The sequence below is a fragment of the Dendronephthya gigantea genome, unplaced genomic scaffold, assembly GCF_004324835.1.
Source record: "Dendronephthya gigantea isolate DGI-Jeju-01 unplaced genomic scaffold, DenGig_1.0 000186F, whole genome shotgun sequence".
Classification (NCBI taxonomy): domain Eukaryota; kingdom Metazoa; phylum Cnidaria; class Anthozoa; order Malacalcyonacea; family Nephtheidae; genus Dendronephthya; species Dendronephthya gigantea.
In genome coordinates this window covers 99,540-126,075 of record NW_021163196.1, presented here as the reverse complement: position 1 = coordinate 126,075, position 26,536 = coordinate 99,540, and the positions used below count along the sequence as shown (strand labels likewise).

Below are 26,536 nucleotides of genomic sequence, written 5' to 3'. Positions count from 1 at the left end.
GAGTTATTGATTTTTTGAACGCAGGAATCTAACTGCGACTGTGATGACGAGTATTATTGTACTGGTGGAATCGCAGCTGTCATTTGTCAACCGTCAATGTTTCTATTCTATTCATTTGTTTAGATCTAATTATCTGGCAAAATAAACAGAAATGATGGAAATGCCTTTCGTTTCAACCAAAATGTTGTTTGCTTTAACGATCTTGATATACTTTGGTGGAAATCTGATCAATTGCAATGAAGATATTCCCATTTGTGACGAGCAATTAGAACAACTGAAAGAAGACGTGAAAGACTGGGAAAAGAGATGTGTGAATGAAAGTCTGGAGAACTTGAATGAAATTGAACGATATTTTGCTGAAAGTCGACGATATGACAATGTCACTCAACGATACTTCAATGAACGTCGACGTGAGGATAATTCCTCTGGTTGCACGGCAGAAAAAGAATATCTGCAGGAAAGAATGCGTATGCACTCAGAGATGTGCTTCTATGACGGTAAGCTAAGCGATTCTTTGATTTTTTATTATATATAGGTGTGAATTTATTTTTTTTCGTTTTATTTCTAAAAAATGACTGCCATCAGTCAATAAGTCTTTACTTACAAACTATAGATGCAGTCGTGTTTAAAAATAGAACATTTTATAACTTGTTCGACTTGTAATCACACCCACTATATTTTTCATTTTCGGTAACGATTTTGCTTTTTAACTGACTTATTTCATCCAAGCTGCATGTGCGCAGTTAGTATAAAAACCCTATTTGCTTTGTGTACTGCATAAATATGATTGATGTGTATTCTTGGAAGAGTTATATAGCTGAAGACACATGCTAAAATGTGATTGCTTGACAAAATAAACAAGCGATGTCAACAAGCAAAATAAACAAACTTTCTGTGATATGATTACGCACGCATGCGCACGTTGTACATGTCCTCTTATAGACCATGGCTCTCGACCTAAGAAATGCTGCAATTCGTTACGTTATTATATAATTTCATATGATAATTTCATTATCGCAAATGTAAAATTATAGATAAAACGAAGCTTGTAGTTAATGACTCTGTAGTAGTCTGAACGCTTTACGGGAGTCGCTGAACGGGGGTGGTATATGATGTGTACTTTCATGCAATTATCTTTTGGAACTGGCGTCAAAGAGGGTAAATCAACAAAATTTCTTCCTGCTCAATATTTGCTGTTCATGACCTGGTCACGAAGTGTGCACATAAATCTCAGCAAAAATAGTATTTGGGGGACTCAAGGTTTTTGACGCCGTTGGCTAGGGAGCGCAAAAACATTGGGGCGAGCGCGCGCACGATTTCCACACAAACCTATGAGTGAGGGAAATCCACATTCACCATTATAATGAAAGATTGATAATGGAGCAAAAGATTAAGTTTTACGATTTTTTAAGAATATTTGTATGCAGTGTGCTTGTATGTAAAGATTATAGAAGGAGTAATGAACAGTCATTGTTATTAGAAAAATTTACAAAAGGAGCTGTAATAATAATTTGGAATAATTTTAATATATATGAAAATAAAGTGGAAAAGTGAGATATTAAATATTTTCATAGTGGTACTTATGGTAAAATTGAATTCAATAACATACAAATGGTATTTTGCTGCAAATTATGTACAGCAAATTAAGGCATGGTCAATTAAGACATTATAGTTTTCAATGTTCCTTAACTTCAGGGTCAAGGATGCATGCATTTAGAGCTGATGAACAGAAATATTTTTACAACTCAAGCATTGCTTCATTTCCAACTTCAAGTTGAAACAACAATGTCAGAAGGGTATTGCACAAAACATCCTATTAATTTGGAACATTTGGTAACAATGAACATCACTACCATTGAAGTAACAAAAAACAATACTATCATGATTTTGCCTTTAATTGAATGGAAAAAACAATCTATCACCAAATAGTTTCAAATCCTTGTGTTAGTAGATTGGGGAGGATGTTTATCGTTTTATTACCCCTTACGAAAAAATCCTATAGGAATTCCTAAAGGAAATTCCTACAGGATATTTTATAGGATTTTCGGACGTTTCCAATAGGAATTGTAACACGAATTTTGATAGGATTTCCTAAAGGAATTCTTATAGAGTCCTAAAGGAATTCCTGTCGAATCTGAAAGGAATTCCTATAGAATCTAAAAGGAATTCCTACAGGATCCTAAAGGAATTACGATAAAATCCTCAAGGAATTCCTATTAAATGCTAAAGGAATTTCTACGGAATCCTAAACGAATTCCTATTAAATTTTAAAGGAATTTCTAGGAATCCTAAACGAATTCCTATTAAATTTTAAAGGAATTTCTACGGAATCCTAAACGAATTCCTATTAAATGCTAAAGGAATTTCTACGGAATCCTAAACGAATTCCTATTAAATTTTAAAGGAATTTCTACCGAATCCTAAACGAATTCCTATTGAATGCTCAAGGAATTTCTACGGAATCGTGAAGGAATTTCTACTGAATCCTAAACGATTTCCCATTGAATGCTAAAGGAATTTCTACGGAATCGTAAAGAAATTCCTATAGAACCCAAAACGAATTCCTATTGAATTCTAAAGTATATCCTACAGGAATTCCTGTGGAATCCTATGTTAATTCTTATAGAATCCTAAAGAAATATTTTGCAAATGTCCGGAATTTACCAATGACCAATGGCACAAATATAAATAATAATAATGAGGATACCTTCTTCTAACGTTAACAATAATTTAATGTTGGGCCTGTCCATGCAGGCCTGTCCGTTTTTCTACAATACTGACATGGATGTACATTACATATATAAGCCTAATAAGGCCTCGTTTACACTATACTGGAATGTTATAGGAGTGGGTTACATCTAGATATTGATGGACTGTCAGGATTTTTAATGTCAAAGACTGAAAAAATTATGGCGAATATGTCAAGCTTACATAAGCATTTGCTACTTAGTATATGCATTAATTGCTTCTTTAACGGCAAACGAAAATCTCGTGATGCGAGGCGAATCCAGTATAGTGTAAATAGGGGCTCATTTAAATCAACAGATAATTTAAAATAAAGCAATAGGATATAAATAAATACTGGTACATATAATATATTACATATATATGGGTCGTATAAATAAACGTTTCATATAGTATACTTAATCATTTTTTTGTTCAACAATTTTTTGTTGTTTGCAGCACTTGATAATATTTTTTATCTTCGTTGTCATCAGGTTCCTCACTTCTTCAATTCAACAGAATAGCTGTTTTGAAATTGTGCGTTGGCTTTGATATCGACATGTCTTGGGTCCACAAAACATAATTTTTCCTTCCTTTGCAGTAAATAAGTGATAATTATTTTATTGTTATTAAGTACACATGGTTAAAATTGCCCAGCCATGCTTTTTACCTTAGAATTCAAAATAAGCTTGCCTCAACTATTTTTGATTAAAATGAAGCATTAGGCTATAACTATAGGCGAATACTAATGAATGCCTATAAATGGTATCAATATTGTACGCATTGTTAAGTCAGAACCAGAGTTTGTCTAAACAATCGCAAGCACACAGGATTGTAACCTTAAACTTATTTGACTGTATATCATGTTGAGTATAATAAAAAAGGCTTCCCAAAAAATATAATAATTACTTCAACCTCGTAGTAAATACACCAGCAAAGAACTAACATATGACACAATGCGAAGGAGATTTTAACAGTGTTGGTCCACTGCACGAGCTATCAAGTTACATAATAATTATTATTATCTCTCCCATATCATAGATCTTCGTATTTTGGATAAAATTTTCCCATTTTAGTGCTTTGTCGACACAAAAATCGAGTTAATAGATGGTGTTTGTGTATACCCAGGGCCCAAACAGCTAGCAAAAACACCTCAAGAAAGCAGCAAATTAATGTTAACACTTACCGCTCTCTGATTAACAAATACTTCCAGCCACATATTAACAAAAACCCACTTATCCTTAATAATCTTTGAAATTGACCAATTTTTTAATCGTTTTGGATTAATCGAGCAAAATGCGCAAATGTAAATTTTCATCACTCACTATAGATTTGTATGGAAAATCGCACTGCTCGCACGCTCGCCCCAATGTTTTTGACAAATAAATTTTGATCGAAATTTATCCGGCAAACAGTCACAGAAAGCACCACATTTCTACATTAGTTTTTCCATTCATAACTACGCAAACGTGTACATTAATACGCAGTATTTGATTTCAGCTGTAATCTTTTTCCAGGACCATATCCTGAGCAATATATGTTTTTGGCGAACAGCACTTCAATCTTGGCTGTCGATTTAAAGACGCTTGATGCAACAGTCGTCGTAGATGGAAAGGAATATGTATGGACGCTGGACATTGACATGACGAATAAGAAAATATATTTTGCGGAATACCATGAAGAGATTCGTCGGGCAAATTATGACGGAACTTATGAAGAAATCGTTGTGAAGGATGCTAGGACATTTGCATTAACAATTGATTGGATTGGACGTCGTATATTCTGGTGCGATTTCTTGAAGGAGACCATTAACGTGGCGACTTTAGACGGTAAAGACAGCAGAACGCTGATTAAAACTATTGGGCCTCGGTATATAGCAATTGACCCCATCGAAGGGTGAGTGTTTCCTAAATTGAGAATTATTGAGTTCAATTTAAGAAAAATATTATCAGCATAAAGACTGATTTGTAAGAAAAATTTTTGCGACGTAAGTAACTATATTATTCGGATTTTGTTTTTTTCCGATTTGTTTTAAACATGAATTCATTCTTCTTGATTATTGTTCAATTTTCGTGACTTGTCAGATGCTTTTTCGCCTTGCCGAACCTGCTTAAACGGTTTTTATTACATGTGTATAGAGATTTATGCACAGCAGAATGATGAAAGTAAAAATCGTATTCCACTGTGTAAATAAATTTCATAATGCTAGGGCCTTATCACGCTCTAGCCTCTAGTGCACTATAGTATAACAGTCCAAATTCAACTCCGGTGAATGTAGAGACAAGATCCAATAGTAGAAGCTAAATGTCGAATAGTTACTTCGGGAAACTTTGATAAATGTACACAAAGAGCAGTAATTTTATAAGTTTCATGCTTGTTGGCAAAACAGTCAAGGTAGTGCATTTTAATAAAAATCCCAAAGATTCCAGAGTTTTTGTTGGTTGCAATACCAACTTAGCATGAGGTGGTTCAATCCCTAGTTGGACACATAACTGAGTTGCATTAAAAGTAGCATCTTTGCCCAACCGGAGAGAATATTCAATGTAAATGGAGTCATGAATGTAACCGAGACAAGAGTGACCAAATTTTGATCACAGTATATGTTCGATAGTCGCATCGTTAAAGCAGTAAATTGATAAAGTTTCCCTCTCCAAAAGAATGAAAGGTATTTTCTATCGGTTGGTATTTTCTATTTTTCCAAAGTGTCCATTTTAAGAATGCGATAAGTGATAGCCTCATTTATTCCTTTAAAGTTAAAAATCACTCGAATTAAAATTGGTGAAATAATCTGACAATTCTCAGAGTGGGTTTGCTCAATTATGTTTTCAGATAAAAGTTTAAAAAACTTCTTTATCAATGGCTTGTTGTTCAGGAATCGAAAATTTGTATTCCGGATTAAAAGACTTCCTTGTTGGTGAGGATTCGTATTCAAATTGAATTTTACAATTGCTTACACAACTGAAGGCAAATGCATCTGACGTAATTCCTTGCCATTGCCCAGCTACAAACGCTGGCTGTTAGAAAACAATTCAGTTATTATATCGAAAGTATTGACCTGTGGCGGAGCGGGTGGAATTAACTTTGATTCGGCTTGTTCTGGGTGGAACTGAACTTCGCGTCTGGTCTGCGCCCATATACGAGTTGCTGTGGCCAAAAAAAGACTGAAGGGTAGAAAGTTGTTGATTGTAATTCTTTCCGCTGTTGCCTCTCATTGAGGTTGTACGACTTGATCATCTTGGTAGAAACGACAGGTAAGGGTGAAATTTCTGTCCACGTCCCCTACGGGAACCAAATAGTTTTGTTCCGAGTTTATTAGCCTTTGTGACTTCATCAATTTCTTTACCAACATCATCCCCAAACAAGATTCAACTCTCTGTTGCCAAACAAAAGGAGAGAAAAGGCATAACTCCTCCCGTTGTTTTCTCCCGTTGTTTTCTTGAACAATAACATAAATCGAGGAGTTAAATCAGGGCATTTTTTAAGGAATTTTGACTAGTGGGGTAAAGTGTGTATTAGGGCCCATGCGCAAGACAAATATGTAATAGACGATTAAGAATTATTAGCGCTTTGCATTGTGGTTATGGTGTTATTACTGACATTCAAGACAGTTTTGAATGAAAATATTGAATGTTTTCCTCACGATTTTGCTGTTGGTCATTTCTTATACACCTGCCCTAACTTTCCCAAACGCTCTTGCACAGGTGTATAGACAAAAATTTTACATGTGGCTTGACAATCAAAGATACCACTATAACCATGATGCAAAGCGCTACTAAATCTCAATAAAGGGAATCGTTTATTACATACAGATGTCTCACGTAATTACATAGGTATTTATTTCTTCGAACAAATTTCAAGACCCATATGTTACAACTGATAAATGACCAACCCTTTACAGTGACAAAAGGGCCCATTCTATCGGGGAATCAAGGTTCACTTCTGGGGCAGGCACAGGGCCTACAGGGGTAAATGCCCCAGTAGTTATACAGTTAAAAAATGCCCTGAGTTAAATAATATCTGGTACTTTTGCATGGAACTTTCCGCTATTTGGATGGCTTGTTTAAGTTGCTGCCAGACAACCTTGTTGACTTTTGGAGCGACGAGTAAATGGCAATTCTCACGTAGCAGATACTTTTGAAGTAGTTCCTTCAGTTTAGCCTTGGGTAATCGATCCGTTACAGCATCGCTGATCAGTTTCTCCAATTTCTCGTCAATCGCTAGCCCTTTTTTGTCTGCAACAAGTTCGCCAAACGAACTAGAAGTGTTGGTGGTGTTCGGCTCATGCCTTAAGATAATTCTGTATCATAGCTGTGTCTTGGGGCTCGACCTGTTGTTGTTGACTAGTTTGTTCATCAGGGTGATTACACGCCTCAGTTCCGCCAACGTAATCTTCGAAGTGCTTCAGCATAATATCATCTCGCATCTGTGACATCGTCTCGGACACCATGTCAGCTACAGACTGTAGCAACTGGTCTTTTAAAGAGGATAATGTACTTGTTTGATCGGTCGGCGACGGTTCTGTACATTGGTGCTCACTTCTGTCCTTCAATGCAACTAATTTTTTGCCAGCATTTAGACTAAATTATCAGTTATACATGAAGTGCAGTGATCTGCAGAAGGAAACTATAAACGTCTTCGCTTAAATTCAGTGGCGTAGCCAGCCTGACAATTTAGTCATTCCACTGCTAAAATAAGTTATCAACTGCGACACTGCACGAGTATCAATGAGGATTAAAATGCCTGACATGCATAAGGAAACGACAACTTTCTTTCCCTTCAAGCAAACTTCGATGGGAAACTGTCAAATTCTTTCTTAAAGCTCTGCCAAGAAACAAAATATTATGCTGAATCGATTGTATGCATGTAGAGTGCGATGTAATTGAAAACAATTATAACATGCTTGATTCTCGTTTTCTTAATGTAGTCGTTACTCTAAACTGAGGGATGCAAACTTAGGACATTGAACCTCCTTATGGTGGGCTCTTTACATGGTGGATTGAATGCCTGTCCGTATCGGTCGAGAAGCTCTCATTCTAGACCTCATCTCCACGCTCATGCATGACATTAAACCATGCAAAATTATTTTGGTTCCATTTCTTACGACTTGCTAGTTTTGCCCTCATTAATCATCAAAGCACATTTTCTGTTCGATAATTGTCAGCACATGACTATTTTCAGTATCGTTTGGCAGACACACCTCTTTTAGTGTGTTATAGCTTCTCTTTACTAAACGTACTAGTTTAGAATCTTGTATCTTCGTTGCCGTTCAGTGTTTTAAACTTGACAATATCTTGCAAGATTGTATCATGCCGATACTACAAGCAGGTCCCCGTACATAGAGTCAAAGTACTCCCATGCTCTATCATAATTAGCGCCGATGCCCCAGCAACTAATTCAGTGAAGCGGTTTTCCATTTCATGTATCTTAATATGCAATTAATTGTTCAATCTCAGTAAATATTTATAACATTTATAGGGGTCGGTTATTTGCACAAAATCAGTCGGTATTTTTCAATGTATCATGTTAATTCATAAAAATGCACGTGTCCCTGATAATTAGTTAACTCATATCCCACCAAATAACATATCTTTGGAGGAGAATTCATACGTTCACACATACGTACATACATAAAAAAAGCAAACATATATACACCCTGTGTACATGCACCAGGGGCCGGTTGTATAAAACCGTCGTTGAATTTAACTATGATTATCGATAATCACTGTAGTTAAATTCTTAACTATGATTAGTTAACTACACGACTTAACTACGTTACAGAAACTGACGTAGTTTGACGGATCACCTAGTTAACTTGCATGGAGCTTGCGTGCGGTTGGTAAACAGAGAAATAACATGAAGAATCATGAAATTATTCACCGCTGTTATTGACTTTGAACAAGACTGTGGACTCGTATTTAAAAAATTGACAGTATTTTGATCTAATATATTGGAAAAAATGCAATAAAACAAGGAAAAAGTCAGTCGGCGCACTTAATATAAAAAGGTCACTTTGAGTCAATTGCAATTGAAAATGGAGATGGCTAATCTTTGCTATAGGATCGTAATTTGGCATCGACACATCTCCCGAAGCAAAAATATACTCCGTTGCTGCCCAAATGGCAAAAATAAAAGCATATTGAAGGTTTACAAGCTTCGACGAGGCCTATTCTGAGTTGATAACGGTTGACAACCTTCTTATGTGTTGAATTTAATATTTTCTCACTCCTCAAAAGCTCAATTGACGCCATTTTTACCTACGATTTGGAAAGTGAACGATGCCCTTGAGGATGATTAGCTTTCACTACGTTTTAACTACGATTAACGCGAACTACTTTTTTAGATGCACAACTGGCTTAACTATACGTGATTAAAGTTAACGACGTTTTAACTACAAAAAAGTGATTAAAAAGTAATTAAGAGTTTTATACAACCGGCCCCAGTAAATTATCCCCTTGTTAAGTCGGTTTTCCACGAGCGATATTTTTCGCGCTAATTGACAATTTACTTTTGTTCCAGAGCTCTCAACTGCAATCATCTGGAACAAATTGCTCAAATACAAAGGAATAAAGTCGCTTCGCGCGAAAAATATCGCTAGTGGAAAACCGGCTTTAGTATCCATCAAATGACGAATAGCGCACCCAAAAACGTTTTTAACAAATCGAGTCGAGTCGAGTCCAGTCGAGTCGAGTGGGCTAGGGCCGACATTAGCAATTACTTACGGTTGGACACAAACTTGTATCAGCCACGTAGAACACATTATACAGGGTCAGTAAAAAAATGACACTTTTGAAATTCAAATTAGCCGCAAACTTATAGCTGGAATTTGACAATGCCCATTGTGTACAATCAACAAGACGTGGTTAATTATGCGAAAGTGTTTAAACCATTGAACTAATTCAACGTTCTTTTTTATTATAGAGCTTAGAATAATTTTAACTCCCAAAGGGAGCAAACTTTATGGTCAAGGTTAATTAATGGATTCACTTATCCCCTTGCTGAAATGTGTGGACTTGGTACTTCTACTATACACTTAAGTCATTGTAATTGAAATTTGAGAAGCAATTGTGTACAACCTGTGGTACGGTGCTGTCTCTTCTCTTTTTCCTTCAACAGAAAACAGATGAAAGAAAAAATAATCGACATGGAAAGAATGTGGGAATTTCCAGTCTGTTGGGCTGCAGTTCATGGTTTCCACATACCTATAAAATTTTGCAGCTGTTGTGGTAAATACTGTTGTCGTGATGGTAAATTCTGCTGTTGTTGTGGAAAATTCTGGTGTTGTTGTGATAAACACTGTTGTTGAGGTGGTAAATTCTGCTGTTGTTGCTGCTGGTGTTCTTGTTGAAGAGTTCGTGATGAGTTTTGGGCATATGGTCCTTGAGACTGACCGCAGAGAAACTTCACTTTGCCTGGATTTCTCAGCATCTTCTTTCATGAATTGGAGAAGTTCCTTGGTTGGATCATTTTTCACCATCGCCTCCAAAACATTCACAACTTTTGTGACTTGCTCCGCCACGTCGTTCTTTCTTTTGCGTTTTTTGGATGGGACAAGCAGGTTTGCCCTAGGTCGATTTTTCTCCTGTATGTCATCCTCCCCAGAATCGCTTTCTTCTACATCACCCTATGGGGTGTTCTGGAAATATGAGGGTGTGGTTTTGCTGCTTGAGGCCGATGGCTCAACAGCTTGATCTGGCTGGCACGAATCCCTACTTTTAATCAATGGGAATAGAGCAACGAACCATTTTCCAAAACCTTTATCTTCTATGAATCGCTGTATGCCAGATTTTCTGGATAATCAGCGCCACTTTCTTGCATGTACCAATGCAAAACACCTTTTAAACTTGTTTCGGACCTGCTTCATGTTGAATTGAAATAAGGCCTGTCTCTCCGTTATCTTTTGCAAAACGAGCCGATAAACATCTGTGTTCTTGGCCGTCTTGATATTTGTAAATATCAGCTTTCGCTTAAACTGTTCGCTGTTGGTTGCAGCGGGTGGTTGAACATAAGGTTCCTTTGAGACATGTGATATTGTTTACTAGCAATATTGCCTGCTATTTTTTGACTGTATAAAACATTACAAAATGATTCTTTACTACATAAATATTTCTTTCTACTATAAGTTGACAAATGTTTTAAATATCCGAAAGAATTGATAAGAATATGTCGCATTGGCACAACTGGAAAAGAACATTGCTTGAAATTACCAGCTATCTTATTTAAAATTAATGGATGACCTAGGGCTAGGGGCTTTTCTTTCAAAATATTGAAAATAATGCTTTACAGCGAAGTGGATCTACTTTTTCTCTTTTTGATAGCCAATATAATTCTTTTTAAAGGAAACCTGAAAGGTGCACGGGGTCTCTAGATCGCTTGGTATTTGTAACAACAGCTACCCGTATTGTGATCTAAATTTATACAGCTAAAGGTTAGTTTCCACTCAGGAAAAATTTCCTTTGGATCGGAACGGACAGAAAAATTTCCTTTGTCGGTGAGTTCTCAGGCGGCGTTTATACAAAGGAAACTTTCCTGTCCTGTCTGATCCAAAGGAGAATTTTCTTGAGTGGAAACTAATCGTAACAGGCTAACACAGCGAGGGATTTTACTACATAACTTTGTTCGTGTTATGTTTTTTATTCTTTTTTTCCTGGTTTTCTTGCAACTTTGGGCGTCTTGGCAAAGTACGCAATCCGGGCGCAATTTCTGAGGGAAATCCTCATGCACGAATTGCAATTCAGCCTGCCAATCTGTACTAGCTATAGTGAATGGTTGACCGGTTCTTAGCACGTTTCATATTTACCAATATTAAACATAAATTGAATGACTGCAATGCTGCGATGTTACAAGTATTACAATCGCTTCAGTTTCAGTCGGGCGTTTTTTTTAAGTCTCGGGCGGTCTTTAGTAGGACCGAACACAGCTGCTATCTATACAATATAAATGTATAATGGTTCGCTAGTGAATTTCTTTAAATTTCGTTAATCGTCTCAGAAGAGATTGTTCTGATTTTTGACCTCCGAAGAGATTGTTTTGATCTTACCTCACGAGGATAAGTTTCCATGTTCAACAGGATTTTTTGAAGCCAAAATTTCAATAACGAGTCACTAGTATATGACTGTATGTTTATATTTTCTGCATGCTTTAGGTTGTGGTGTGAGCGCGTTATAAATTTATCGCTGATTGGCTAATTATATAAGCCGATCGCTGAATGGTTATGTGTTAACATACGGTACGTTTGCAATGACAATATATCCTACAAAAAAGAGTCAGCTATCTGCCCTTCAGCTATCTCCCCTGCAATGCCGGTGCAATGCTCTTGCCACTGAGCTACAGAAGTAGCTGACAAGAGCAAGCGTGGTTAATATGTATATATAATGGTAATGCCGGAAATAGGTGAGGGTAAATCAATTATGATATTTTGCAATTTACTCGATGTACGTAAATTCACCTACATCGACCGAAGTGCCAAAAATCATAATTGATTTGCCCTCACCTATTTAAGGCATTACCATCATATATACACAATAACCACACTTGCTCTTGTCAGCTACCTCTGACTTTGAACCAATTTTTATAATAATTACAATTTTGTATTGTTGTTCACTGTAGATATCTTTTTTGGATTGCGTATGGTGGAGGAATGGTAATGCGAAGACACTTGGCTACTAAAAAAGAAAAACAAATATATGTTTTCAGAACGCAATATGGCTATCTGGCTCTGCATTGCAACAGGAAGCGAATATATGCATACGACGGATTGGAAACAGTTAAAGTCCTAATTGAAATGGATTACGATGGCCTTAACAGCAATCACACAATTGACACAACTAATTTTGGTTCACCTGTTCTTAGAGAATGGATGTTAGTGGACGTTATTGGAGATTTTCTTTACTGGAAAGAAAGAATTTCACCCATTGTCTTAAAAATGAATGTCACCAGCAGAGATATATCTCGCTATATTCCGTTACCAAAAGGCTTCGACGTGAGAGATCTTCTGGTCGTAGACAAAGATCGACAACCGGAAGGTAAGTTCATACATTCTGGTAAATGTTCAGTGTAAGCTTGACTTCTTCAATTCGCTTTTGTAAGGAAACTACCCAACAGAAATTATAATTAATCTTCCGTCGAAAAAAATAATTTTCTTGCGCTCACACACGCAGAATTTTGCAGTTTCATATATAGCTTTTATTAAAATAAAACCCCTCAATTTATTTTGATTTTTGATTTTTGTTCAACAATTTAAATTTATTATAATAAATCTGAGTTATAGCTGCTTGTGTGAGGCAAAACATCTGACAATGCAACCTCGTACTCAGGGTTTTATTACCTGGTTGCGACGGGTCACTTGAACCCCTAGAAATTTGGTGTAATTCGAATTGGCGCCATTTGCCTCTTAGAGCCAGGTGATCTGATATGGCGGGAGAGGACTAGCACTAGTTGTCATATGAAAATCTATTTCTTCGTTAAAACAACTTTTAAAATATCTCATGAAATATACTTTATTTCGGTTTCAAATTTATATCAGAGCTATAGCTCTTATAATTAAACATGAACACAAAATTTCGAATGGTTCCATCAAGAATAACAAAAGATATAATCGATTAAATACTGCACAATGGATTTTTATTTTTACAAACGTTCTGAACGCTGATTGGTTGAAATATGAGCAAGAGATCACCTGGAAAGGAGATATAGGGGCTCGAAAAAGAAGGCGCTATTTTCACCACGCCTTCTGTTAACATTGTCGCTATTGCCGCCATTGCCGCCATTGCCGCATTCTGATTGGTCTAGCACCGCAAATGTCAACAAACGCGTTGATTGGTTATTGTTTTTGGTCCCTGTTGATTAGTCAAGAACGAAAAATGTAAACAAACGCACTGATTGGCTAACATTATTCACCCTTGTTTAGTGCGAAAAAAAACCTTCTTTGTGTCGCAGAATTTGTAAATGCGAATGAGGACAGGCTTAGGAGCTATTAGGAGTTCGAGAACCAGTGTCGCACATGTCGTCGTCGTCATTTAGCGTTTCAAAACTCTCTATTATATAGCACATGCCTGCGTGGTCTACTCCACTGCGCCGCATATTTTCTCAAATGTACCAGAGAAGCCATAGAATACGCACCGATTTTAAATTACAGGAAAATGCCAATGTGTTCAAGGCTACTGTTCCATCATAAATGGTTCACGAACTTGTCATTGTGAAAGTGGTTTCAATGTCAGTGGCCACGCTTGCACAGGTGGGTATATTGCGTCCGATAGCGTAGTATTTAGACAGGTAGTATGTATCATGTATCCGATTAATTGTACATTTTGTACCGATTAATTGTACATTTTGATGTATCATGCGAGTGTAAGGGGATCTAGATCACCTTTCTAAAGAAAAGAACTTGAAGTGGTAGACGATTTTGGACTAAATGTTAAGACTGCAGAGGTTTTTTAAAGTTTTTTAGATTTTAACTTTACGTGCGAAGTACTCCTTTTCTATAAAAATTAGGAAGAACAACAATCATTATGACTTTCGAAGAGTTTAAACAGTCCATTTGAAAATGCATGGTGATTAGAATAGTTAATTTTGATCTAGTTTTATTTAGAATTCTTTTAAGTATGTATATAGTTAATTTTATCATAAATTACATTAAAGTTTTATTATATGTATGTATCATTCCTTCAACCTAGTTTGGTGTTTATTAATCTATTTTCCTTTAACTATTTCATTTAGATAATGATGAATGTTTGTCATCTCCGTGTAATCTAGCCATTTTCATCTCGTGCAACAACACCCCAGGTTCTTACGAATGTATATGTAAGAAAGGTTTCTATTCCAATGGAACGGCGTGTCTTGGTACGTATTTTTCGTGCGTAATTAGTTATTCAATCTTCTTCCTCGTCATTATCTGAATTATCTGAATTACTTTAACAGGAATTCCCCATGTTAGGACTGCTTCATGAAGCATGATTTTAGTTTTAAATATCTAAAGGGGTTTTAAATATCTAAATTCTCTATTTCATTCATGTTCTATTGAGAATTTCTGGCTCTTGAAAGAACCTGATGGTGCGAATTTCGCGTTTTTGCAAACAACATCTGGGGCCAGTTGTATAAAAGACTAGTTAACTTTTACCTGTAGTTAAGGACAGAATTGGCCAATCAGAGTCGTGCATTTGTGAGTTATGTAGGATTTAACTATATAAAATGTTGTTTAAAGTATTTTATACAACCGGCCCCCGGTTCTCGAGCCGGTGAGGGGCATTGTGCGACGGTACTAATTCCCCCTGGAGATTAGGAATTACACGCGGAACCCGGGATACATACCGGAATCCAAAGTTGTCCTGTCGTGGACGGTCGATGTTCGACAGTTTTGTCAGTTATGCCTATGCGCGAATAACGGCTGGTAATCAACAACGTTGTAACAAATCGACATCTAAAGTCCAAAGATTCAAATCGAGATCCAAAGACTATGATTTATCATGCTTCTCCTGGCGCATGGCTTTATTGGAAGAAGGGATTTTGATGAGCTGCTTAAGATTATGATTGCTTCTAGGAAGGTATCCATTAAAAAACTTTCCAAGACCTTCGCTAGTGGATAGAAATGCAGCCCTGGCAGAGATCTATGATCCGCGATTGCGTTAATGGCGAGATCACTTGCAAGACGGTCACACGGAAGGTTAATATTGAACCAGATCAGACCCCAAGTTTGGAGCAGTTTTTAGTATGTCGCCTAATACCACTCGATAAGAACCAAGGCGTTCGTCCCATCTGAATTGATGAAGTGTTTCGTAGGGTCATTGAGAAGTCAATTATCTTTGCAATCAAGCCTCAAATCATGGAAAATGCAGGTGATGTTCAGCTTTGTGCCAGACAACCAGCTGGCTGTGAGGCGGCAGTTCATGCCATGTCAGACATCTTTGCAGCCGATAAAACGGCTGTGTTATTGATGGATGCTACAAACGAGTTCAACGGGAGAATGATGTTACGCAACATTCAATACATTTTTCCTGCCAAGGCAATTAACACCTTCAACTGTTATGTCACAGCGTTAGGATTGTTTGTCCAAGGTGGGAAAAAATTACTTCTGCTGAAGGTACCACACAGGGTGTTCCATTAGCCATGCCGCTGTATACTGTCGCTATTACACCCTTGCTGCAGTTCATTAAATGTGATGAAGCTAGTGATGTTCGACATGTTGCTTTCACTGATGACCTTCGTGGTGCTGGTAGACTTCCCCAATTGCGTTCCTCCTGGGAGGACATTGCTATTTATGGTCCTCGCCTTGGTCCGCGTGCTGCTGATAAATCCTGGTTGATTGTGAACTGGAACTGGTGTTCGTATAACAACTGAAGAAAATAAGTTCCTTGGCGGATATCTTGGCTCTGAAGATGGAAAAGATAAGTACATTTTGTCTTTAGTTAGTAAATTGTGTCAGCAACTCTACATTTTAAGTGGAATTGCTAAATTCGAGCCCCAAGCCGCATATGCTGCATTTGTATCAGGGTTTCGGCACAGACTAATTTACCATATACGCACTGTTGTAGGTATGAAGAACTCAAGGACCATCTGTCAAAATCTCTCAAGCAATATCATCCATCAGAATGATGACGTTCCAGAAAATGAAAATGGAGCATCCACCTACGATTTGCGCCGTGAGATAGTTAATCATCGACATGTCCAAAACAAGCTGGTGTTGCACATTGAATCGAGAGTTCTTTGACGCGATCTACATGCGTTAGCGGTGCAATTGAAGTGCTTTACATCCTTTCCCTGCGCTTGTGGAAATATATCACCGTTGAGCATTCCTTGTTGTGCCTGAAAGATGTTTTATGACGAAATCCCTGACTTTTTCACTTCTGCCATAGACGACGTGGCCTATTACGTTCCAACAGAACCTACTCTTGCTCCTTTGACTGGCGAAGTACTTACATTCAGAGCTAATTAAGCCGACGACACAAGAGTGGACATAGCTGCGAGATGGGAAAAGTATTTTTTATGTCAGGGTGTTTAGTCCTTACGCTTCGACACATCGACGCCAAACACTTACCAGCTCGTTTGACGCCAACGAAGGTGAGAAGAAACGCCAGCTAATCAAATAATTGTTGAACAGTGCCTATAGGCTACGGTGGATGTGGAAGGGAGACTTGTCACTTCCTTTCGCTCCTAGCAGGCAAACTGGCTGAGAAAAATAGTTTTAGTACTTCCATCGTTCCCAATTGCATGTTACGCGAGAAGAAAGCTTTTGCTCTTCTTGGAACTAGGGTTGTGTCTGTCCGTGGTATAGTCGTTCTTGGAGAACTGTAAACATTCCTTCAACTACTGATATCCTGTTGTCGGAGTTGAACTCTTACATTAGCTAAAGCAGTTGGCTGTAGTTTATATTTAAGTTTATATGCGTAAAAAAAATCAACAATGTTTTGATTGCCTTAGACAAAAGTTTGTATTTCAATGGGAACGTTAGCAATTTAACTGTCATTTAAATTTTTTCAAAAACGTTTCTGCTGTTTCATAATCTTTGGGCAAAATAAAACGAGAAGAAACAAGTTAAAGAATGACATATAACTAAGAAGAGCGTGGATACAGTTCAAGACAAAGCGGTGATAGTTCCCAGACAAGGGGATAGTTCTGCAGCTCAATGGTTAACAAAACAACCTGACACTACAGCTTAATTGTTTGATCAATCATTTAATTAATAATTCAATGTTAACTATATTAATACATATAAAAATCAATATAAACAGTCAACAGTGTAATATATTAAAGAAATTAACTTACTACATTGAGCCTTTCCTCGTTTAACACAAGTCGGCTTGGTCGTCGTTGGTGTTGTATTCATATTTATATCATTCGTGCCTCCAACGATGTCAATCGATGGTTTTTCAAGACTAGAAAGAGCTTTCTTGAATTTCAACAAATGACCCGGTTTCTTGGACAAGCTAACAGTATCAAACATTTGTTGTTTCTCTTCAGCATCCATGGTCTTGATCAACTCCACAGTGTCTTTAAAACGCTGCAGATTTTCCTCAGTAAATTTCAATGAAGACATAAAATTTTCGAACGTTAAATTCTCAGCTATCTCGAATACTCACTAGATTCTCTTTCAAAACAACAACGTGACATGTGAATGATGTGATTTACAGGAATTTGAGGGACAACTGGGGATTAGACATGATATTCATTATAATTCCGATGAATTCCGATGATGTAACATCGGGTCAATTTCCGCTTTGCACAAATCTGCATATTGATTTACATAACATTCGGCATATTAAACATTGTCTTTTAATATTGTGATTGAAAACGGACATATAAAATCAAACGAAAGTATAAGTTATTATTGCACACTTTACCTGGATTTATAACTTTTATTGTATATTTGAACATAATTAACAATTGGAATGTTTATGATATTAAAATAGAGTTTTTCTTTCTCGGTTCAGTATGTTTAATAATTATTTAATTATTCGATGATGCTCCTCAAAGATGCACATGAACAGATAATGCTTGATGTTTGCTTAAATCTCTTTTTGCCAAATTGCTGTTCTGAGCAACTGTTCTGGTTTCGACCCACCTTTTTTAAGTAACAAAAAGCAACTTTTAGGCTTATACATGATCCACACTGCCAATTTCGCACTAATTATTAAATAAGACCTCCACCATTACATGAATTATTTATTCACTACAATCTGTATCACCATTCCTGCCGTTTTTACTCACGCAAGTGTCCAAACGAAGACTAACATTGATATTTACTTAAGCCATGCATAATTTGATATTGCCCATGACAGACATGCTAACTACATTTTCGAAAGGACCAAGAGTTTATTTATGTTCGAAGCAGTGCAAGGCTGGAGAAATGCAGAAATTGACCTACGAGCAAAAAATTTGTGCGTTCACTCGGGAAACATGAAGTTTAGATTGCTATGGAATGTTTTTGCGGCTATTATTGGGGCTAGAAATAGGAAATGGGTTTGATAAAAATTTGCTTGGTTGGAATAAATCGAGTTCCAAACAAACACAAGGCAGAGTAGTACAAATTCGAAATCATCTTGGAATATTTCTGAGTGGTTCTGTGAGTTCAGATATGAAACGCTACCCTATCTGTAGAGATATCGCCAGTTGTTTCGTTTGACAAACATAAATGATTATGAGCTCTTCAGTGCTTAGGGCTTCAACGAGTTGTTGTTGTTCACGCCGTTTTATACATGGCAAATGCTAGTTCTCAAGTTGAAACTGAAAAGGAGCAAAAAGAATAATAGTATGGTGAACTCACTCTTTTGTTGCCTGATTTGATATTGAATGTCCAGAAAATACGTTTTTCATCTTTCAATTACCAGCCAGTGCCTCGAACTTGGGACTAGATTTCTTGTTATAAGTCCAGCTGTGTATAAATATGAACAAATCAGAAGCCGCTTCCTTGACAAAAAGTTGTCAAAATGTCCCTCATTTTACCTACGCTCTACCGCCCACGCTGCGGCAAAGATCCTGGTCAAGGCCTGCCATGTGATTCTTTCGTTAGGTTTATCCCATGTGGGGAGAGGTAGAACACAAGTAGCGCAATTGTCCTTTCCGGTTAAAACAACATGTTTCTGAAGAGTGAAGATTGAGCGCAAAATAGCCGGTTTTGACGCAATATAAAATAAAACAATAGAAAAAATGGAAAGAGAATCGAAACTTTTGATATTCCTGGCTTGTCTACATTTCGCTTTTAGAAATAGTGTATATTCTAATGTTATTTTAAAACCAAAGCAAGTAATTTGAATAGAAATGGAACAGGCGTCTTGTTAAAGTTAAATTTCACGAGAGTATCAGTTTGTGTTAAATGGACAGAAAGGTGTGTTATCCACCGTGCCGTTATAACTAAAATTTAATGATTAAATCACATCTACGAGGTGTAGCCCTGGGAGCCAGTAGAATAATAAATTATTGTACATATAGAATATGTAATCAAGCTACGAGATTATACGTATAGAATTTATAATCAAGCTACGAGGGAATAAAGGGTGATCATCAGTGAACACTGAGGCAGAACGAAGCAGAACTTATGTTGAAGTAGAATCGATTAAGGAGTGGTCTACACGCTGAAATATACTCGATAAACTAAAGCGTACGAATTTTATTACGTGAAGCGTCGCACTTTACATTACATGGATCTTCAATGATCAAATGGTAGATCTTCAATGATCAAATGCTCTGTTATAGTCTTCAGTGACTTGAGCAAGACATTACGTTGTAAACGTGTAAGCGAAGTTATTCCGGAGAGCTCTGACATCGGGATTATCGCAGCTATAGTTGCAGAAACCACAGGAAAGGAACAATTCGCCGAAGAAAGCAAGTATACCGTAGCTTGAGAAACTTTAATAGCAATTATACTTTAATAGTTTTAGTCTTAGTTCTTTGTAAGAAAATACAAAAATATATATACTGAAATTCTGTCTATGAAGATATATTTGCCGACACCCACACAGACGGATTAAAATTCGTCACACGAGGATTTAAAACAGCTAGCTTTCACACCGCTGCATGTGATCTGGAAAAATGATTATCTGGAAAAATATATCAGTGGGCTTAGCCTTAGCCCTCGTTAATTGCCTAAAAGGTTAATATTTGATCGAATCCCCGGCTAAAGGTCTATAAATTTTATAATAATTGCAACAGAAGTTCCGTTATTGTCGGGGTAATCGTTATTTAGTAGAGGTGTCGTGGCGTTATTTTAGTCGGGGTCTCAGTAGTGACATCGTTAACAGATGCCCTACTTTTATGCTAGTTGAAAAGTCAAATTTATATCTGGCTGCAGTTTCCAAATCTACCAAAGTCAGTCACCATCCTCCAAGAAAGTCAAGAAACAAAACCGCGATCACCAGAGTCTGTGACTAGCTTGCCGCGTCGAAGACGCCGTACGTTAAAAGCTCACATGGAACTTTAGTCTTTAAATATTTAATTTACTCATCAGCTGGAGTCGTCGTCGTTATTGATGGCGCAGATCTTAAAGCATGTTTTCCATTACATTCGTTTTTTACATTCTGCTCATGCGCGCGCGGCCGTGGCGGAGCTTGAAAATGTTGAAATAAACCGCGCTTTAACACATTTTTTTATACTTTCGTTCGAACAGTTCTTTCTCTCTTTCCTTTCCAGTCTTTAATTTAGTTACTTCACAGAATTAGTTTCTTTTCAGAAATTCCCATTTTAATAATTATAAAGGCGTTCTGCAGCAAAGTAATGTTTGTGCAATTAAAAAGTCAGTCTGCGAAACAGCGGCGGCTCGTGACTCCTGAGCACAAATATTTCCTGTCAAATATTAGTTTCTTCAACAAAAATGTCGAACCTAATTAAAAAGTAACCTATCATGAAAAGAAGCTGTGCTTCTTGATAATGAGACATGACAATTAAGGAGTTTTTAGAAATATTGAATGTGTAACGTTTCACATATAATATTTACGTTGCATGCTTGGCCTTTTATACTACGTTAGTACTGACCCTATTTCATTGAAACAAAGTATTGATATGATTTTTCATCGTATTGCATAGATATTGATGAATGTAATTCATACCCGCAGTGTAACTGTCTAAGTTCAAGAAAAGAAAAGTGTATTAACACACCAGGTTCTTGCAAATGTGGATGTGTAAAGGGGTTCCATTCAGATGCTGGTGAATGTGTCGGTTAGTAATATTTATATTTTTATCATTCCTGAAAATATTTAATTTATGATCCCATCGACATTCCTGTTTGCGGTTAAAGTTCCTATATCACTTATGGGATCTTTACGGATTCGAATAGAGCTTGGAAAATTAGTTTATAAGTTCTACAATCATTTTTAATATAATTAAATAGTTTCGAAAATATTTACATCTAAACATGACGATTTGCCTAAATTTCCGTCGTGCTCGAGGCCTGGGACTCAGGAACCGAGTTCTTGTCAAACATAATATAATCAATTGTAATTTTACTTCGATCTTCCAATAACGTAAAACATTTTGAGAAAAACTCGCCCGGTTGCTACAGCTATACACAACGCACCGTTCCTGCATTTTTTTCTTGAAAAGCGCAAACTATATCGCTAGTGAAACTCTTCATGTTTACATTATAAAAGACGGCGTGTTTGCAAATCATTCCTGAGTCCCAGTCCCCCTAACCGACGTATTTTCGAAACTATTTAATTATATCAAAAAAGGTTGTAGAACTTATAAACAAATTTTTCAAGCCCTATTCAAATCCGTAAAGATCCCACAAGTGATATAGGCACTTTAATTGGAAATGAATCTTAATTGTCTTAGCTTGGGGTTTCTAAATATGACATTGTGATCTATCAGTTTGAAAATTAGAGCACTGACACAACTTGCTCTATTTCATGATTTAGGCTTTCGGAAAATGTTTAAAAAATGTTTTCCAAAATTTTCAAAATTGCCATGCCAATTAAAGAATGACGTCCAAAGTGTCGTTACTATATAAGCTCAACTGTCAAATTTAAAAAAATGCGCATGCTGTAGGCAAATGTAAGCTCTTATGTCAATCAATTGTGTTTTATATCCTGCGCGGTCGAGCATTTTAAGCATTAACGTCACAAAAAGTTTAATTCGATAAAAGCAAGAATGAAAAGTTTAAGTTGAAAGATATTGTTCACGAAAAGTACTATTTGAAAATTTTGCTAGTTGTTGATGATAAATATTTTCAGTTGAGAACATTTTTAATTATTGATCGATAAAGCAAAAGACAAACTCGAAAAGTGCGTCAAGGCCTTGAATAAACAAGATATGAGAACTGGAGCGAGCTTCTAACGCCAACCTACATCTCTAACCTACAACGCTCTTTGGCTGGGTAAAGTTCGGCGCATGTACACGCAAGGGCGTGCACAACTCCAGAAACTTCAGTGTTTCAGTGGACAAACGGAATAAAAGACATATGAAAGGTTGAAGAAGCACAACAATACAGAACAGACGAAGAAGACAGAACAGACGAAGACTCGAAGAGAGAAAGCCGATCCGAAAGCAAACATTTAAGAACTGTAGTCTAATATTGCAAATATCCCGTGCGATAGCATAATATTTAGGCAGGCAGATTTTTTATCATTCATTCAATCAAGTTTGGTGTTTATTAATATATTTTCCTTTAACCATTTCATTTAGATAATGATGAATGTTTGTCATCCCCGTGCAATCCAGCCTTCTTAATCTCGTGCAAAAACACCCCAGGTTCTTACAAATGTGTATGTAAGAAAGATTTCTCTTCCAATGGAACGATGTGTCTGGGTACGTATTTTCCGTGCGTGATTAGTTATTCAATCTTCTTCCTTGTCAACATTTCTTGTTATCCTCGTGTCCTTATTTTTCTATCCAGTTACGAATGTCACAGTAAAAATTATCTGAATTACTTTAACAGGAATTTCAAATGTTAGGACTGCTGAATGAAGTATAATTTTAGTGGGGATATAACTCGCGTGAGGAGTGATCCCCTGTTAGCAAGTGTTTGCACACACTTCGTCTTAACCGTCTCTAGTATAAATCAGGCTATTTATATACCGGATTTTGTGTATCTCTTCTCTAATAACATATGAATTGGATTGTCCCACGGGAAACGGAAAGCAACCATGAAACGTTTCGTTTTATGTGTTAATTGTTGCGTTTATCTTTAAACCATATACTTCTAGATCTTGTCTATTGTTAATTATATGGTTGACATGCGTGTCTTTTTGTTTAAGGGTCGAACTATTAATCAAATATGTCATGTTTTGAACTTAATGTTTTAACAGGAGTTTTAAATATCTAAATTCAATGTTTCATTCATGTTCCATTGAGAATTCTGGGGCTTGGAAGAACCTGATGGTGCGTATTACGCGTTTTTGCAAAAAGATATCTGTTCCCGAGCCGGCGTACTATTGCTAGGGTACTAATTCCCCCGGAGATTTGGAATTACACCCGGAACCCGGGAGTACATAGCGCAATCCAATGTTGCCATATTATGGATGGTCGACGTTCGACTGTTTTGTCAGTTATGCGCATGCGCGAGTAAAGCCTGGTAATCAACAACATTATTTCTATCAAATCGAGATGCAAAAACCATGATCCATATCCAAAGATTCAAATCGTGATCCAAAGACCATGACGTATCACGGCGTGGTCGCGGCGCATTGCTTTATGGGAGCAAGGGAATTTGGATGAGCTGCTTAAGAAATATAGCACGAACAAATCAACGCTGATTCCTACTAGGAAGGTCTCCATTGAACAACTTTCCAAGACTTTTGCTAGTCTAATGCTCCGTGGTAAAGTGAATGCACCCGTGCATTTGTTGGATGGCAATCTTCTAGGTGAGTACTACCTCTTAATAACGTTGTGTATAAGGACCTTCTGCAGAAACATCCAGCGGCACGACCCGATGATTATTATACTCCACAAGTTTGGAGCCGTTTTTAGCATGTCGCCTATTACCATTGGATAAGAAGCCAGGTGTTCGTCCCATCGGAATTGGTGAAGTGTTTCGTAGGATAATCGGAAAGTCTATTATCTTTCCAATCCAGGCTCAAATAATGCAAAATGCAGATGATGTTCAGCTTTGTGCCAGAAAACCAGCTAGCTGTGAGGCGGCAGTTCATGCTATTTTGGTAATCTTTACAGAAGATGAAACAGATGCAGCGTTATTGGTGGATGCTACAAACGCGTTCAAATCAATTAGCCAGAGAATCATGTTACCCAACATTCAGTACATTTGTCTTGCCATAGCAATTTACACCTTCAACTATTATGTCACAGCGTCAAGATTGTTTGTCCAAGGTGGGAAAGAAATTACTTCAGCTGAAGTAATCAAACAGGCGCATTAGCCATGCCGCTGTATGCTGTTTCCATTACACCCTTGCTGCAGTTGATTAAATCTGATAAAGCTAGTGATGTTCGACATAATGCTTTCGCTAATGATCTTAGTGGTGCTGGTAGACTTGTCCAATTGTGTTCCTGGTAGAAGAACATTGCTATTTATAATCCTCGCCTTGGTTACTATCCGCGTGCTGATAAATCCTGGTTGATCGTGAAGCCGCACATGGAGCAGACTGCCATAGAGATCTTCGCTGGAACTGGTGTTGGTATAACAACTGAAGAACATAAGTACCTTGGAGAATATTTTAGCTCTAAAGATGGAAAAGATAAGTACATTTTGTTTTTAGTTAACAAATGGTGTCAGCAACTCCACGTTTTAAGTGAAAATGCAAAATTCGAGCCCCAAGCCGCATATGCTGCATTTGTATCAGGGTTTCATAGCAGATTTACTTACCATATGCGCACTATTCCAGGTATCAAGAACTCAAGAATCATCTGTCAAAATCCCTCAACCAAGATCATCCATCAGAATTCGAAAAAATAATTTCGCCGAGTTGAAGGTATCCTCAGCTTGGTTGACACACTTCCACTTGCTAATGAAGGGTATGTCCTCAAGAAAGGGGAGTTCTTTGACGCAGTCTACATATGCGCTATCTGTCGTTCCTTGTCGTGCCTGAAAGGAGGTTTTAATTATCCATCGACGATGTGACGAAATCCCTGACTTTCTCGCTTCTGCTATAGACGACGTGGCCTATGACATTTCTACTAAACCTGCTCTTGCTCCTTTAACTGGCGAAGTACTTCCATCCAGTGCTAATTCAGCTGACGGCGCCAGAGTGGATATGGCCGCGCGAGTTACTGGCAGAGATGTCAAAAAGGATTTTTTAATGTCAGGGTGTTTAATCCTTACGCTTCAACTCATCGACGCCAGACTCTTACCAGCTCGTTTAACGCCAACCAACGTGAGAAGAAACGTCAGTATAATCAAAGAGTTGTTGAAGTTAAACATGACTCATTCACCCCAGTCGTTTTTAGTGCCTGTGTGCTATGGTTGATGTGGAAGCAAAACGTCTCACTTGGCTGAGAAACATGCAGAACTTTAGTACCTCCATCGTTCTCAGCTAGTTACGTGAGAAATAGCTTTTTCTCTTCTTCGATCAAGGGTTGTGTGTGTCCGTGGTATAGTAGTGCTTGGAGAACTGTAAACATTCCTTCAACTACGGATATCCCGTTGTCGGAAATGAACTCTAATACTAGTTAAAGTAGTTGGTTGTAATTTACATATCAGTTTATATCGGCGCAAGAAATTAACAACGTTTAAATTGACGTCTAAGACAAAAGTTTGTATTTCAATGAGAACGTCAGCAATTTAACTGTCATTTGGTAAACTCTTTTGCAAAAGCTTTTCTGCTGTTTCATAAAGTTTGGGCAAAGTAAAACGAGAAGAAACAAGATGAAGAGTGACAGATAACTAAGAAGAGCTTGGATACAATACAGTGCAAGACAAAGCGGTGTAAGAGAAATAATTCATAATTTGCAAGCTTAAAATTCAATGGTTAAATAATTTGTCCCGTAGTTTGCATCTCGTTTTGATTTTACCATTAAATAAATATAGGCCTCTACAGATTGTGCTCGCCAACTTTTGAACAACTTTTTAAAATTTGAACAGCTGTTCTGGTTTCGTGCTACCTGGTGCAACTTTTGCTTTTTTCAGTAACAAAAAGCAACTTTTAGGCTTATACATGATCCACACTGCCAATTTCGCACTAATTATGAAACAAAATCTCCACTATTAAAGTAATTATTTATTCTCTATCACAATCTGAATCACCATTCCTGCCGTTTTTATTCACGCAAGTGTCCAAACAAAAACTAAAAATAATATTTACTTAAGCCATGAATAATTTGATATTGCCCATGACAGAAACGCTAAATACATTTTCGAAAGGAATAAGGGTTATATGTTTGAAGCAGAGTGAGGCTGGAGAAATGCTGACATTGACTTATGAGCAGAAAATTTGTACGT

The 26,536-nt window shown here is 37.1% G+C and overlaps 2 protein-coding genes across 2 annotated transcripts; both read left to right on the top strand.

The window, feature by feature from the left end:
• The first annotated feature begins 127 nt into the window (after window positions 1-127).
• Window positions 128-4,624, top strand: LOC114538497 (low-density lipoprotein receptor-related protein 4-like). Its single transcript, XM_028559675.1, has 2 exons — window positions 128-497; window positions 4,242-4,624. Exons 1-2 carry the CDS (start codon window positions 152-154, stop codon window positions 4,622-4,624), a joined length of 729 nt encoding a protein of 242 aa, XP_028415476.1. The 5' UTR covers window positions 128-151.
• Window positions 4,625-12,558: 7,934 nt separating this feature from the next.
• LOC114538496 (nidogen-1-like) lies at window positions 12,559-23,368 on the top strand. Its single transcript, XM_028559674.1, has 6 exons — window positions 12,559-12,746; window positions 13,859-13,957; window positions 14,440-14,562; window positions 21,235-21,366; window positions 22,831-22,953; window positions 23,352-23,368. The coding sequence occupies exons 1-6, from the start codon at window positions 12,581-12,583 to the stop codon at window positions 23,366-23,368; spliced, it is 660 nt and encodes a 219-aa protein (XP_028415475.1). The 5' UTR covers window positions 12,559-12,580.
• The last annotated feature ends 3,168 nt before the right edge of the window (window positions 23,369-26,536 follow it).

Bases quoted from the DNA above. Each gene is read 5' to 3' on its own strand.
- LOC114538497 (XM_028559675.1), top strand. From the start codon at position 152: ATGATGGAAATGCCTTTCGTTTCAACCAAAATGTTGTTTGCTTTAACG. The intron at 498-4,241 runs GTAAGCTAAGCG...ATCTTTTTCCAG, and splicing joins AGAGATGTGCTTCTATGACG to GACCATATCCTGAGCAATAT.
- LOC114538496 (XM_028559674.1), top strand. From the start codon at position 12,581: ATGTTAGTGGACGTTATTGGAGATTTTCTTTACTGGAAAGAAAGAATT. The intron at 12,747-13,858 runs GTAAGTTCATAC...TTTAAATTACAG, and splicing joins CAAAGATCGACAACCGGAAG to GAAAATGCCAATGTGTTCAA. The intron at 13,958-14,439 runs GTGGGTATATTG...TATTTCATTTAG, and splicing joins CAGTGGCCACGCTTGCACAG to ATAATGATGAATGTTTGTCA.